Source organism: Cricetulus griseus, chromosome 2, assembly GCF_003668045.3.
Source record: "Cricetulus griseus strain 17A/GY chromosome 2, alternate assembly CriGri-PICRH-1.0, whole genome shotgun sequence".
NCBI classification, from domain to species: domain Eukaryota; kingdom Metazoa; phylum Chordata; class Mammalia; order Rodentia; family Cricetidae; genus Cricetulus; species Cricetulus griseus.
In genome coordinates, this window is record NC_048595.1 from 375,419,052 (window position 1) to 375,435,144 (window position 16,093).

General features: G+C 52.0%; 1 protein-coding gene across 2 annotated transcripts; it reads left to right on the top strand.

The window, feature by feature from the left end:
* Window positions 1-842: 842 nt before the first annotated feature.
* On the top strand, window positions 843-15,290 carry LOC113831896 (cytokine receptor common subunit beta). 2 transcript variants are annotated; one of them, XM_035439179.1, is made up of 13 exons: window positions 843-930; window positions 1,906-2,029; window positions 4,826-5,013; window positions 6,510-6,667; window positions 6,745-6,913; window positions 7,422-7,557; window positions 7,676-7,833; window positions 10,101-10,240; window positions 11,225-11,384; window positions 12,286-12,376; window positions 12,574-12,631; window positions 13,297-13,400; window positions 14,024-15,290. In XM_035439179.1, exons 1-13 carry the CDS (start codon window positions 843-845, stop codon window positions 15,138-15,140), a joined length of 2,691 nt encoding a protein of 896 aa, XP_035295070.1. In that variant the 3' UTR covers window positions 15,141-15,290. The 2 variants fall into 2 exon arrangements, with proteins under 2 accessions (XP_035295070.1, XP_035295071.1); XM_035439180.1 differs by lacking the exons at window positions 6,510-6,667; window positions 6,745-6,913.
* Window positions 15,291-16,093: the final 803 nt, after the last annotated feature.

Genomic DNA, 16,093 nt, shown 5'->3' on the forward strand with positions numbered 1-16,093 from the left:
TAGGAAAATGGACACATGTGTACAAACATAGATGGAAGGAGGGGTAGATAGATGAATAATTTATAGATACAAAGGTAGGCAGATATATTGACAGACTATAGATGGACAGAGGTGTGAGTGCTGTGTATGTTGACTAACATTTCAAATAACCTTGTAGGAGTAGAGACCACAGCAAATGCTCTGCTCCTCTGGTACTTCCCAGGTGAACTTAGTGAAAAGGAGGAAATCCCCAGGCTTCAGAGAAAGGGGAACTGGGAAGCAGAGGGGCCTGTGGGAGAACTAATGCTAAATAGAGCAGAGGTGGTGGAGAGCAGCAGACCATGCATGGCTAGAGAACAAGGGTGTGTGTGTGTGTGTGTGTGTGTGTGTGTGTGTGTGTGTGTGTGTGTAGACAAAGTTAAGACAGTGATCACACCTGAGTCCATCAAAGGTGTTGGTCTCAGCTCCTCTGTGTGGCCAGGTTCAAGTTAAGCACTTTGAACTCTGGCACTGCCCCATGGTATTAAGAGGACCTGATGCCTTTGAGGCCATCAGTCCCATCTATCCCATAGTCATGCTTTAGGCCAATGTGGCTAAAGGGAACAGAACAGTCATGGGACACCACACATCAGGGCCTCTTGCTTGTCTCTGGCCACTCAGCATCAGCAGAGTTCTGGGCAGCTCTCAGTCTACACATGCTTCTACAGTCTCAGAGGGTGCAGGCCATGAGTAAAGACTCATAAGATCTGTAACACCAGTGTGGTCCAATCTCCAGCCAGGCAGCAACACAGAACCCCGGAACAATGAGGACACCACACTGCTCCTAGCTACTGCCCACCTGGACAGCCACCTGAAGTCCCAAAATGGATCCGCAGATGGCACTGACCTGGGGGCTGCTCTACATGGCCCTGGTGGCTCTCTGCTGGAGACCTGGTGTGACAGAGGCACAAGGTAAGTCTGAAGGCCCCTTCCTTTTCATCCATCTTTTAATTGAGTCAGGCAGGAGCCACACCCACCAAATTCCCAGAAACTCTCAGACCACCAGCCTTATTAGCTGCTGTATCCATCTCTGCCCTCCTTTGTCTACTGCATCCACCTTTCCCTCCCTCAGGGCTCCCCTGGGTCCCTGTCTTCCCTGTTCTCCATCTTCCTCCTCATCCTTGCCTGTTCCTGGATTATCTAGCCCATTGGTGTCCCTTTGCACATATTGCTCAATGTAGCTCTCAAAGCCCCAACCTCCAATGAGCCAGTTTTTTCTCTGCTTCCTCCTCGCAGGCCCTTTGGACAAATTAGAGGCCTCTGAAGCTGGAAGAGTGTCCTAGTGCACTTTAGACTTCTTCCATGACAATGTGGGAGCCACGTGCTCTTGACCACTTCCAGGTTCAGAGGTCAAGGCTCAGTGTATCAGGACCCTGGATGGGGAGATGGCAGCTGAGTCCAGGCCATGAAAGTCTATCCTGCCAAGTGACACCTCTGACAATATGAGAGGTCCCAGCAATGCTCTTAGACAGTGAGGGTGTGTGCAGCACAGGTAACAGTCACAGCTGAGAATCCACTGGAGTCTCATGTTCCTGACAGAAGAGAAGTGGCCCCAACACAGCCCCTCCAGGTTAAGGCCCTCCAACTATTTGGTCACCTGGTTGATGGCTATCAGCAGGAAGCTGGAGGTGTGGCTGATTAAAAGAGCTGTAGGAACCAGGGCTTCATGGTGCATGCCTTTAATCCCAGCAATCAGAAGACACAAGCAGGAGAATCTCTGGGAGATGCAGGCCAGCCTGCTCTATATAGCAAGTTTATGGCCAGCAGGGTCACACAGTAAATCCTTGTCTCAGAAAGACAAAACAAAACCACAGAAATAAAACCCAGAGTTGATGGACTGGGGACACCTGGAGGGAAGGTGGTGACTCTCCTGCTTCTCTTCTTCAGAAACTGTCCCTCTGCAGACTCTGCAGTGCTACAATGACTACACTGAACGCATCATCTGCAGCTGGGCTGACACAGAAGATGCCCAGAGACTCATTAACATGACTCTCTACCGCAAGCTAGAAAAGTGAGTACCACTGAGTCCATTGGTACAGCAGCACAAGGACCTTGCTGCCACCAACAGCTCTCCACCCCCGGCATCACCAAGGATGTGCCACCACTATCCCCAACACCTGCAGTGGCTGCCCCACCAGGGCTCTCCTGCCCTGAGCATCCTGCCCTGTCTCTTGTCAGCTCCTTATCACAGCCCCCCTCTAAGGAACCCACAGTCCCCAATGTCTTTCCAATATTTCTTGGCTTAAAACACACTGCCACTCCCCCCAGATTTTGGCTGTCTCCAAAGGAACCAAACGACACCTGCTGCTCAGAAATACCCCAAGTCAAATGGCCAAGCCTGGACATTCATCCACCAACTCTTGTTGATCTCCTTCACTTGACTCCCAGCCACCATACTCACTTGTTGTCTCTAGTAACTGCTGTTCTCTTGGCTCCCCCTTTCTCCTCTGTGCACTGTAGAGTGGGAGGTTTCTAAATGCGACCCTGGCCTCTTATCTATATGCAGTCTTTGGAGAACCCACCCCAGGTCATGGGCATAGACTCTCGGGTGAGAATGACCATGTCTAGTCCAATGCCATGAGCCAAATTCTGCTCTTGTCTCCATCTCCATCCCTGGCTTCATTACCTGGGAGGAAATGGTAGTTGATTAATGACTGAGATGGCTGCTCTAAAATTCCTGCTTCTCAGTGACACTGCTAAGTTTGTCTCCCAGTGAGGTGCAGGTCTGACCAACATGGACACCACCACCATCCAGACGATTTACAATCACCAGGGTGGTGCCATGTCCCTGTTCCATCACTCTAAGTCTGTCCACCCTAAGTCTTTCACTTACTCAGTGAAATCTGACGAATCCTGCACTGAAACAAGTGTCCCTTCCCTCAGTCACAATTCCCTGCATGCTCGCTATTGACAAACACACAACAGAACCTACAATCCTTGTAGCAGGGCTCAAGACTGTTTGGCTTGCAGCATGAAATCCAACACTCGGGGACAAGTTGTTAGGGTCAGGGAAAGGACTGACAGACAAGTATACAATCTAAACAAGTTTCCAGGGAAAGAGTAGCCAGACACCACCCTGCATTGGAGTCACAAGTGTATGCCTTCTGTAGCGTCTTGGGGAGAAGGTTCTTTTGGTCTCAGGTGGGTTTGAGGCAGCTACCAAGCAGTCATAAGTTTCAGTGTGATCTGGGTTTCAGACACACATGCTGCAATGATATGGTCATTGGGTCATTGGCTGTCCTGTGTGCTGCACATCTAGAGAGATAGTATTAATCTGTAAGGTTCTCTCTCTCTCTCTCTCTCTCTCTCTCTCTCTCTCTCTCTCTCTCTCTCTCTCTCTCTCTCTCTCTGTGTGTGTGTGTGTGTGTGTGTGTGTGTGTGTGTGTGTGTGTGTGTGTGTAATCAGGCTCTGAGGCAGAAGGGATGAACTGTCTCTGATGGACTGAACCCCTACCAGCAATGCAGAAGCATATTTGGAACACAAAATTCTTTCTTAAAATAAACTCCTCATAACCTACCCCTGATCTAATCTAAGTCTGGGGAAGGGAAACATCATACCCTCGCAATCTCAGTTCTCACTGTGCACTTTTAGCAGTCCTCAATAATGTTCCAGGTGTTCCAGGAATTTCTTTTGATAAAGCCAGACTATAAGGCTCCTTCTGAAATATAGAAAACAGAGCTAATAGAAAACAATCACTGTTTTCTTCTACAATGGTTTCTTCAAGATCTAAGCATTTCTAGAAAACAACTACTTCTTTCAAATGTTTACCCTCAATACAGTCACTCTGCTAGATTTCTTGCTACTACTCTGCAAGTTTTCTCCTGGGGTTTTATGGCCCTGTCTCTTTAGTTTACTTTCTCAAGGATAGTTAACCTTGCAGCTGGAGATACAGAGAGGGGGAGAGAGCAGAATAACTTCAGTTAGACATTGATCTTGACCTTTTTTATGGCCTTGATCAGAGGTCCTATCTACAGCAAAGCTCGTGGAATACCAAGATGTACATAGTGCTCTGTGCTGTGACTGCCAATTCAGCCATTTTCACAGTCACCTAAAAGCCCTTAAAGCCAGAGGCTTTTTAGGCTCCTTCTGGGTTGCACTCATATTTCTCGTGAGCACTTTGAGCCTGCTGAATAACTGGACCCTAGCTGCACACACACTCCACTCTATATTCTGGTTACAGGCTTGATGGCAGCCCCAGGGACTCTGCATTTGCTGCATTCAGCCAGCTGCAGAAACTGCCTCCTTTTTCCCAAGTCCTTGGAGATTCTGCCCATATTACACATGCAGTGAGTCCAACTGTTCTCACAGCCAAATAGGCTCCTCATCCTATATAGGTTGATCCTATTCAACCTGTTCTCATAAGACTTATGTTAATGAGTGGTTTCCTGTGTGCCTGTTATCATCAGGGTGCTTCCTGCTTGTAAAGATATGTGTGCATGTTTGTGTCTGTGTGTCCCTGCTATGTATGTGTGTGTGTGTCTGTGTATCTCTATTGTGTATGTGTACATGTGTCTCTGTGTGGATGTCTTTGAGTGTATATACATCTCTCTGTGTTTGTACTGTTTATGTTCTGTATGTCTCAGAGTATGTGTGTTGTGTACATATGTATATGTGGGTATATGTTTGTCTGTGGGTATATGTTTCCCTGTGTGTATTTGTGTCTCTGTTTCTGTGTATATATGTGAATTTGTGTGTGTGTGTGTGTGTGTGTGTGTGTGTGTGTGTGTGTGTGTGTGCTGTCACTGCCTGTGCTGACCTTGGATAAAGCAGGCATGTAGTAGGAGCTAATGAAATGTTCACTGGCAGGAACTATGCAGTGTCCTGCAGCCTCAGTGAAGATCTCCTGTGGTCAGAGTGTCCGTCCCCCCACCATTGTGTGCCCAGAAGGTGTGTCATCCCCTACACAAGGTTCAGCATTGCAGATGAAGACTTCTACTCATTCCGGCCAGATCGGGACGTGGGCATCAAGCTCGCGGTTCCATTGGCACAGCATGGTGAGGAGCAGGGGTCCCGCCTATACAGAATGTGCAAGAGTGGGTGGGCTACTAGAGATGGCCTAGAGTGACTTTCTCCCAGATTTAGGGATCCTGTCCTGTTCAGATATGATGTGATGTGAGGCCTCTGCCCCAGGTTCCTCCTGTCCTAGATGTTTCTGCCAACCCCCAAGCCCCAAGTCTCCTCTAGGAGGAGCCAAGCCTGTGACTCCGGTAGGATTTTTCAGGTGACAGAACTCTGGTCCTTGTCTTGTCTCAAGGCTGAACCACCTTACCCTATGGTGGAGGCTAAAAAATACACAGTAGTGCCAAAGGATCACTGTGGAGCAGGGAGGGCCATGAAAGGTCACATTGCCATGCACTTTCAACACTTCTGATTCAGATCCAGGCTTGTCACTATCTCCCTGAACCCCGGGGGTGTGCAGCATGTCCATGAGGCCCATTGCTACAGCATGGCCTTAGGTGGAGCCAATGATCATCTGTGAGGATTGCTTAGGGACAATGAAGTCCTGTCTCCAGCATTACAGGCAAAGAGGAAGCTCTAAGCCCAAGCATGTGTCAGGCTCTTAGGGGGACACCACGGGTCCTGTTTGTCCTCCAACAATGCTAGGTTGAGAGCTTTTGTCAAATGAATGCCTCTGGTGTCTGAGACAGTCCTTCCTCCTGGCGGCCTCAGAGCTTCACGATGAAGGGTTGGGAGACACACAGGAGCCAGCTACCACATGAAGGGACAGAAGGCAGAGGGCTCTGGCAATCAGGAAGGGCTTCCCAGGATTCATGGAGGAGTTTTCCTGCTGAGTCCTTCCTTCAAGGCCAGGAAACCACAAGTGCAAAGGCTGACAGGTGGGGGGCGGGCAGGGGGGGAGAGAATGTGACATGCTGGAAACCCGGACACGTTCACTGCCCATAAGAAACATCAAGTGCAAAAGAATGGACAATGCCAGGGAGAACATGAGATACAGGCAGCCTCATGTCAAACCTTCACTTAGGGAAGGGGGACAGAAAACTGTAAACTTCCCCAGCAGTGACAAGGCAGGGATGGGAGTTACAATGAGCTGTGGTGAAGTAAGAAGAGGGACATGGGGTTCTGTCTGGGGACAGGAGTCCAAGAGAGTCACCAGGAGAGATGCCACTTCTTCTGGGCAGTGACCAACACCAGGCACCTGAGGTTGGAGAGAGTAGGCAGCAGGAGTGGAGCAGGCGTGGCTGGCTCCCTGCGCCCTCTGCTGGAAGGAAGGCCACAGTGCAATCAGAGCAGGAGGAGGCCCCCTTGAATGGAATTGGAATGTTCAGGCCCTGTCAGGCCGAACTGCTGTCAAATGTGGTACCCAGGTTGTCAGGTTCCATGTGGGATGCTGCAGAGGCAGGGCCCTGAGGTCTTTTTCTTGGTCATCAGCTGATGGGGTCAGCACTGCACCTGGGCCCTAGTGGTGCCCAGAAAGCCACAGGTCCCCCAACATGCAACCCTCACAACCCTTCTGCTCCCTCCTCTGTAGTGCAGCCACCACCTCCCAAGGACATCAACATCAGCCCCTCGGGGGACCACTTCCTGCTGAAGTGGAGTATGCCCCTTGGGGATGCCTGGGTCCCCTGGCTGTCACAAGAGGACTTACAGTTTGAGGTGTCTTACAAGCGTCTTCAGGACTCCTGGGAGGTAGGACCCTGAACCATCCATGCCAGCCTTGTGGAATGACCTAGAAAGCTCCTCCTTCAGCTCCCCTGTCTCCACAGGATGCACCCAGCCTCCACACCAGCAACTTGTGGGCCACTCTGGAGCCAAAGCTGCTCCTACCCAGCAACACCTATGTGGCCCGTGTGCGAACCCGGCTGTCCCCAGGCTCAACCTTGTCTGGAAGGCCCAGCAGATGGAGCCCTGAGGTGCATTGGGATTCCCAGCCAGGTAATGGGGCCCATAGGAAGTGCTCCCCTTAGGAGCCCAGACAGTGGAGACTTAGTCTCCACCTGAGGCTGCAGCATCTGCCCTACCTTGTCATCAACACTTCCCACCATGCCTGTGTCGCCAGTATTCCACGTGGGCCACTCTATCTCACACACTCTTAGCTCTATGACCCCACGTATGTTCTGTGCATGACAGCGACATCATGACAGCAAGAGCAGAAGCCTAGGCCTTGTGTGTTAGCAAGTGTTGAGCAGTGTGTAGCATCGCCTGTGTCCCTGTGTTCATCCCAACACTCAATATTTAGACATGGCCCCCTCTCCCAAGTTGGGGCAGAGGTACCTGTGTCTTTCCAAGCTGGGGACACATGGCAGGCAGGTTCAGTGCAGAGGTGGCTGATGTCCACAGCCAGGTTCTGCTGACATAAACCCCTCTTCTTGTGAGTCACCTAGTGTCCCAACCTAGGGAAAGGTTGAGGATGGAGTGACTGAGGGCCGATGTATCCCCACAGGGGACAAGGCTCAGCCTCAAAACCTACAGTGCTTCTTCGATGGCATCCAGTCCCTCACCTGCTCCTGGGAGGTGAGGACCCTGATGACAGCCTCTGCTTCCTTTGGGCTCTTCTACAGATCCATCCCAGCTGCTCCGTGAGTGTCCCCTTCCCTTGGCCCTGCTTCTTCTGATCCTCAGGGCTGTTGCTCTATGAGGTCTTAGCCTGAACTGACCCTCCCCTGACCCTGCTCTCAGCTCAACTATGCTCTCCAGGGAGAAGGAATGCTCCCCGGTGGTGAAGGAGCTGCAGGATAGCCTCTATACCCGCTACCACTGCAGTCTGACCGTGTCCAACCCCAGTGCACACAGCCAGTACACAGTCTCTGTTCAGCTGCGGAAACAAGGAAAATTCATCAAGAGCTATAGACACAGTGAGTTTGTCCTGCCTCTGCCCAGTTCCAAAGACTGTAGTGGTCTATTGTGTCACCCCCCAAAACTCAGGGATCTCTTCAGAGTCTTTGCCGTTTATCACTTTCAAAGATTTTCAGAACAGTGACTCAAAGTGAGAAAATGAGTATTCTGGGATTAGGAATGTGTCTCAATAGGTAAGAGTGATTGATGAAGCAGCAGGGGTACCTGAGTTTGAATCCCTGCACCCACATGAAAATGTGAGTGTGCTCATATGCACCTGGCAAGAGACAGGAAGATCGATGGGACTTTCTGGCTACCAACCTGGGATCCAGGTTCAGTAAGAACTCCTGTCTTAAGGGAATATGACACTGAGAATGGTCCGGAGACATCTTTCTATTGCTTCTGGAAGCCTGTTTATAGGCACCCACACCCACATGCAGGCATGTGCAACAGAGAGAGGGAGTGGCAGAGGTAGAAAGAGGCAGAGAGTTGGGGGAGAGAGAGGATCCAGGGAAGCCACAGCCCACTTGTAACTCACTCTGCTGCAGTCCACACGTCTCACCTCAGAAGTGTGGCACTTGAAACTTGTCCCCCTTCCCTTCCTCTGAGGAAGTCCTCTCAGTGGCACACTTGTCCCTCCTTTGGACGACTACCCTGTAACTATCTTTTCCCTCTGAGGTTTCCAGCCTTCTCCTCCAACTAATGTTCTCACTTCTCAAACTCTGCTCTATGCTTTACTTTTGTGCCAGGGAAGCAGTGTGTTCCAGCAGATGGCTCTCTCAGATCCTTGTCACACCTCCTGGCACATGGCCAGGACCCTGAAACATGGGAGGCTTTCCATCCAACTAGTGATGTGTGCCACCTATGGCAGCCAATCTCTTTGTCACCTGAGTTCACATGCAGCATTTTTCTTTGTGTCCTCCCTCTGGAAAAGGGATTCCTCTGATTCAAGAGATCTCCTCTGTGTATTATAGTCACCCACATTATTTTTGTAAAAGCCCTCTGAAGCCATCAAGTTATGATTCTTTTGTCTGATGGGCAGAGAGAATCTCAGCATGACTGCAAGACTTAATTTAAGTTGCCCATGTCTCTCAGAATGTACAGCATGTCTACATGAGAAAGCCTGAACACATGGTCATGTCTCAGTTTGGGGTCTGCTGGCCAAGTGGGCTGGACTGCCACCAAAGGTCTCCTACTTTCAGTTTGGCCACTGTGTGGTGGGCACATACTCATCCAAGTATATATGAAGGACTAATTCAGGCACCGTGGGTGTATGTGGGGATGTTTTTAGAATAGCAAGAACTTACAAGCCTATCCTGACTTCAGGCAACTCCCAGGGTCACTCAAGCAGAAGAGGGGAGTGACTGACACAGGACAGTGGAGACACAAGCTGTCCACTGCTCAGTCCTTATCTATAGAAGTTCTGCGGCCTAGCTTTCCCATGTGTAAAATGGGGAAGTTAGAGTATACACAGGGGAAGGGAGAGAGTAGTGCAAGGGATTCCCACAAAATGAGTGCATTGCCCAGGGCATGGAACAGTCTCTGGACCTAGGTAGGGAGTCACTGGCTCCTTTTTTCTCCTGATATTCAACACTAGAAGAAGCACCAAACTTTGGGCCAACTCACAATGGAAGCTAACCTCAGGCACTTAGCCAGGGACAAGCTAGGTATTGTTGCCAGACATCATCACCAAGGAAATTTGTAAAAGAGAATTTACTTTGGGATTATGGTTTCAGAGGGCCAGAGTCCATGATGGCAGAGCAGGAGGGGACATCAAAAGGGGAAGGAAGCTGGAGAAGCAGCTGCAGAACATCTGTTTTGTTTGTTTGTTTGTTTGGTTGTTTTTTTTTTCAAGACAGGGTTTCTCTGTTTAGCTCTGGCATTAGCTTTGTAGAACATGCTGGCATCAAACTAGCAGAAATACCCTTGCTTCTGCCTCCAAAGTGCTAGAACTAAGGGTGTGAACCACCAGGCCCACATCTTGAACCACAACCCAGAGGCAGTGTAAGACTCAAAGCCCACATCCAATGACACACCTCCTCCAACAAGGCCACACTTCCTAATCCTTCCCAAATAGTTCCATCAACTAGGGACCAAGTATTCAAACATATGAGCCTATGGGGGCCATTCTCATTCAAACCACCACAGAGTTCTAAAGAGTCAATGTGACTGGGGATTGGGGAGAAAGGTGTAGGGGAGAGAGCACCTGGGACCATCTTGGATAATGGGGAACACTCTGCTGGAGGGAGGATCCCATGACATTTCCTGAAATCTCCCCCCCCTCCAGTCCAGATGGACCCTCCAACTCTCAATGTAACCAAGGACGGAGAAAGCTACAACCTGCGTTGGGAAACTAAAAAAATATCCTATCCTCACATTGAGCACAAATTCCAGGTCCAGTACAAGAGTAAACTGGAGAGCTGGGAGGTGAGTTCCAGAATCTAGGGGGAAGTAAGGGACATGGAGAAAAGGAAAGAGAGAACACAAAAGAAAGCCTTTTCCAGGAGCCTGACCCCTATGCCCAAGGACCCACATAATTGACAGGTGACTGTCCCTTTTCTTGATGAAGGATTCAGGCTCATATAAGTGACATGACACTGTCCATGACAAGTGCTGCCCTTGAGCTGAGGGGGAAGAGACAGAATAGGGCAACAGAGGTACCTGGAATGAAGGTATCAATGATCACCAAGGTCTGGCTGTATTTCCTCCCAGGAACTAGATCTGAGCCAATAGTGCAAATGCTAAGGCCCAAGCTACTGCTCAGGGCAGGTCCTGCCCAGCATATACCTAGTTGCAGAGAGGTCTGGATCTAGATCCAGGGTGGGTCCCCACAAAGACCAAAGAAAGGCTATTCAGAGAGGTAATGGGGAAACCGATACAGGAGGGGGGTCAAAGTGAGTCATGAGAAGGCCAGGCGTGACACCACCACCACCAAAACCACCAAAACAACCACCACCACCGCCACCACCACCACCAACAACAACACCAAAACCACCAAAACAACCACTGCCACCACCACCACCACCACCACCACCACCACCACCTCCACCACCTCCACCACCTCCACCACCTCCACCACCTCCACCACCTCCACCACCAACACCAACACCAACACCTCCACCTCCACCACCAACACCACCAACACCTCCACGACCATCACAATACCCAACTCATGGCCTAGGACCAAGAAAACCACTACCAGACAAATTTAGGCTGTACTAGATCAGATACAATTTAGGCCACAGCAGCATATCAGACAAAGCAGGGGATGAAGAGAGATTGGGCATGAGCCTGGGTGTGTCTGTCAGTGCTGGAAGAGTTGGCATCTGGGACACTACAATGGTTGATTGCAGGAGGCTCTGCACAGGGGTCCTGGACTGGACTAGAACTTCAACACATCTGCCACTGCAGGTCACCAAGACAGAGAACCTAGATCGTGCACACAGCATGGTCTTGCCGCAGCTGCTGCCGTCCACCACATACATGGCTAGGGTGAGAGTCAAGACCCTCCCTGACTACGATGGGATCTGGAGTGAGTGGAGCAAAGAGTACACCTGGACCACTGAATGGGGTATGTCCCTTGGCCATCACCACACTCCTGGGACAGTCCCATGGGATAGAGCAAGGAGGGTTCTACACCCATTCTACCCTGGTCTCCCTCTCCCTGTGTCTGTGCGGGGAAATGACAATTGGTATATATGACACTGTGCATGGGGACTTCGAAGAGGAGAGGTTCTGTATCACTGTTGCTCTTCCTTTCAGTTGGGGCTTAGGCCTCTAGTTATAGAGCACTTGGTGTATTAGACTTTCTGGCAGCCATCATAGTCACTCTGAGATTCTCGTTACCATGGCAGCAAAGCTACACTAGCTATACATACACATAAGTGCCTGTGGTTGGGAGGTTGGTGGCATCCATTGGTCCTGCCCATTTCTCTTGCCATGAACTTTGCATTCAACCCTCACATTTCCACGGTGACTTCCTGAACACACACTGTGCAAGGCAAGGTCTAGGGAAGTTAAAGACACCAAAGGAGGCGGGAGGTGGTGGAAAGCATTCCTCATGGTAGACAGACCATGGGGAAGGGGGAGTCTCAGGGTGACAGTCAGCCAGGCAGAAGGAAGGCTGGAGAAATGAGATGGGAAGGGGGCCTACAGCCCTAGGTCAGGAAGGCCAGTGTGCTGCCAGAAGGGACCCTCTACTGACACACTGTCCATCTCCTCTGACCCTCCATGGACCAGGAGGCCATGGCCCATGCTGCTTCCTCCAGGGAGTCTCCTCAGTTACCAAGGGCAGGCAGTCCCCTCTGGGTACTTGCTGCTCCTGCTTAGGGCAGAACTTGCACACACTGAGACATGGGTTCAAACCCATCGCTTCTTCCCGGGGTATCCAGCCTTCCTCACAGAGGGCCTGCTCCCTTAGCCTTTATCCTGAGCCTCCCAACTAATGTTCCTTCTCCCTCTCATCGAGCAAGTGATGCCCACATGGGGGATGGTCATCATCCTGGTCCTCCTCATCCTCATCTTGCTCCTGGCCTTCCGCTTTGGCTGTGTCTATGGGTACAGGTAAGTGCAGACTGTGGACAAGGCAAGTGGACACCGGGACCCAGGGTCACAGGGATGGCACAGCTTGGCACACTACCATTCCCACTCTGTCACTCATCCTCTGGCTTCACTTTTCCCTCTATACATGGACACATGACTGGCCAGGCCGGGGAGGTCCCTGGAACCACTCATTCACAGGTCTTCCTGCTGTCTTCCAGGCTGTACAGGAAGTGGAAAGAGAAAATCCCCAACCCCAGCAAGAGCCTCCTGTTCCAGGTAGGAAGCAAGGCCCCACTGCTGGCTCCCTGTCCCATCATGGTCACAATGGTGAAGGATGGGAGACCCAGTAGGTGGGGCTAAAGGGGATGGGTCTCTGGAACTGCTTGGGTAACCTAAGGAGCAGCAGTCCCACAAACTGCCCTGAGCGCAGCCTTGGGCCACAGAGAGAACTGAGCATTCCCTTGCAGAGGAAGGCTCAGGAGGGGCTGCTCCTGGGGGTTAGAGAGCAGGCTGAGGGCCTCCAGGAGAGGACCTGAATCTAGCACAAGATGTCTCTGAGCTGGTGGGGGAGCCGGCTGCATCAAGGGTGACCTCAGAGGTTCAGGTCCTGAGACAGGGGTGTCCGAGTTGAAGGACAAGGCTGTCATCTTCTCCTGAGTCAATGACTATGGGCAGACGCCAATGCCATGGGAGAAGAAGCTCTAGGGAACAGAGTGGCCTGATCCCTTCAGGAGCTTGAGATATGAAGGAAGTCAGCCCCTTGGAGGCCTACTGCTTTCTTGGAGTCAGAGGCCTGAGCAAGCCCCACCGTGGGGACATTCATTCTCCCCATGTCTGGAGCTCATGGAAGACACCATAGACACATGCCATCCTCCAATGTCCCCTCCTTCCTGAGGAACATTTGTGCCCCATTCACGGGCACTAATGTGTTTCCCTCCTAGGATGGAGGTAAAGGACTCTGGTCTCCCAGCAGCATGGCAGCCCTTGCCACTAAGAACCTTACTCTCCAGGGGCCACGGAGCAACCATTTTGCTGAGCTACAGGGGTGAGTGGTTGGGTTCTGACCCTCCGGGAGTCTGTGTGAGGATACATGCCCATTGTGCACATCAGTGTAGCCTGTGAGCCTCTGAAGAGATGGTAGGAGATGACACCCACTGAAGCAAGTGGCACTCCAGGTAGACTTGAGGAAGAACTTCCTGATTCCCAGGTTAGGGTGAGACAGATAAGGGACCAGAGACAGCATCCTGAAGTGGGAAACCTCTGCCTGCCAGGCTGCCTTGGTAAGCCACGCCCTGCAGGGGCCTCAAGGGTGGCAGAGAGTGCAAACCTTCAGAAATTCAGAATCAGTGGCCCTGTGGATGGAATGATGGAAGGAATGGATGTTACCCAGGCTTGTGTGAGCCCAGCCCTGAAGGCAGTGGGCTTCTAGGAGCAGAAGATGAGGGCCAAACCTAGGATAGGGATGTGAACAGAGCCCTGGGTACATGGTGCTTTGGGCCACTGCACTTGTGCCTATGTCGTTTGCAGGGTCCCATCTCTACCATGCCTTCGTGCTCACTGTGAGGTCTGCAGGGGCTCAGGTCTTCCAGAGAACCCCACCTGCTCTGGGGATACATTTTAAGTATCTAAGTTCCACATCTCTCATCTCTATCTCCATTGTCCCCACAGGATGTCATGTGCACATTTGGGGGACAATGAAGTGTCACCTCTCACCATAGAGGACCCTAAAATTGTCCGAGATCCACCATCCGGGCCTGACACAACTCCAGCTGCCTCATCCGAACTCATGGAGCAGACTTCCAATGCCCAGCGAGTCCCACCAATCCCTCCCGGCAGAGCTGAGATGCAGACACCCAGCTTTGACTTCAATGGTCCCTATCTGGGGCCTCTCCAGACCCACTCCCTGCCTGATCTCCCAGGCCAGCTGGTGCACCCCCAGACGGGTGGGAGCCTGAAGCCAGCACTGCCAGGCTCCCTGGAGTACCTGTGCCTGCCTCCTGGGGGACAAGTGAGGCTGGTCCCCCTGTCCCAGGCCATGGGCCAGGGCCCGGGTGTGGATGCAGAGTGTGAGCCTAGCCTGGGAACCACGGAGAGCCCTTCCATGGAACCGAGGGACAGCCCCTCACTTGAGCTGAGGGTGGAGGAACAAGGGCCAAAGGACAATCCAGTGACTCTGCCCATAAGCTCTGGGGGCCCTGAGGAGCCTGTGGTGGCCTCTGGTTATGTCACTCCTGCAGATCTGGTGCTCACCCTGCCCACAGGGCCCATGCCTCTCTCTCTGCGCTCCTCTCTAGGGTTCCCCTCAGCTCAGAGACCCAGTCTCTGTCTCAGACTGCCTGGGGTCCCTCCTGGAAGCCCAGGTCTTCCAACACCAGAAGTTGATGACTATGTGGAGCTCCCGCCAAACATGAGCCAGCCCCGCCAGTCCCCTCTGGGCAGTCCTGTCCCTCCTGTGCCAAGTAGCCCCACAGTGAGCCTAGGAGAGCAGAGGGAGGAGGTATCCCCAGCGTCCCCACACCCTGAAGGTCTCCTTGTTCTTCAGCAGGTGGGGGACTACTGCTTCCTCCCCGGCCTGGGGCCCGGCTCTCTCTCTCCACATAGCAAACCACCTTCTCCAGGCCTGTGTCCTGAGATTGTGGACCTAGACCAGGATCTGTCTGTCAAGAAGCCTCCTTGCCAGCCCATGCCCCAGGTGCCAGCCATTCAGTTTTTCAAGTCCCTGAAGCATCAGGACTACCTGTCACTGCCCCCTTGGGACAGCAGCCAGCCTGGGAAAGTATGCTGAGGCCACTCCCTCCCAGTCTCACCAGCAGCCCTGCACCTCAGCCTGTGGACCTCAGCCTGACATCTCCTCAGAAGCCCAGATGCTCCCTGGATGAGATGTAGTCTTCCCTGCTCTCAGCCCTGACCTTCAGCAATACCTGCCCCCACTCAGGTTGCCTGGCTTTTGTAGGATCTCACCTCCCTCCCTCTGACTTGTTGCAGTAGGGATGGGACCAGAGAGGCCTCTGAGGATGAGAGCTGCATAGTATGGTCTGTTCAGGGTTTAATGACTGCCATGGCTGCTCGTCCCCCCCCCCTCCCCAGTCACCAATACATGGCACGATTCTGGCTCAGTTCATGGGTGGGAGGCTCAGGTGAATACTTTGGTGGTCAGACTTGGAAAACAGGCTAGCTCATGTCACTCCAAGAATGCCAATGGTCCTCTATGGCTGTCTGGAGCTCCTGGGTAGATCCGAGGGTCCTTTCAAGGGGCCTGGGGGGCCCTCGTTATATAGAGAAGTCACTGATGTGGGCAATGCTGGCTAGTGGCCATAGTTGTGGCCAGGCTGGGGAGGTGAAAAGCGAGAGGGAGGCTGGAAGTCAAGCACTCATGGTGTCAACTGCAGGAAAGCCTGGGTATAAATCCCTGGAAGGACAAGGGCACGGTAACCACACAGGACAGCCCATCCAAAGACGTAGTCTATACTTCAGGACTGCCAAGAATCCCCGGATACACCCCAAGAATGCCCGGATACCTGCAGTTCCCACTGAATTCTACTGTGGGCCTGCTGTGGGACTGTGGTACTTGGAAATGACTGTCCTCTTGACAGTCCAGGCACAATGGCATTACATCATTCCATCTCACTTGCATTATTTTCTCTAGGCTAGGTTTGCACGCAGCTTCTGTATACATCTTGAGTATAGGGTTGTTTTGTTGTTGCCGGGGAGGAGGACTTGGGGCCTGAGCCCATGAAC

Coding starts and splice junctions, on each gene's coding strand:
- LOC113831896 (XM_035439179.1), top strand. CDS start 843: ATGGATCCGCAGATGGCACTGACCTGGGGGCTGCTCTACATGGCCCTG. Junction 10,241..11,224: donor GTAAACTGGAGAGCTGGGAG/GTGAGTTCCAGA, acceptor CTGCCACTGCAG/GTCACCAAGACAGAGAACCT. Junction 13,401..14,023: donor CATTTTGCTGAGCTACAGGG/GTGAGTGGTTGG, acceptor TTGTCCCCACAG/GATGTCATGTGCACATTTGG.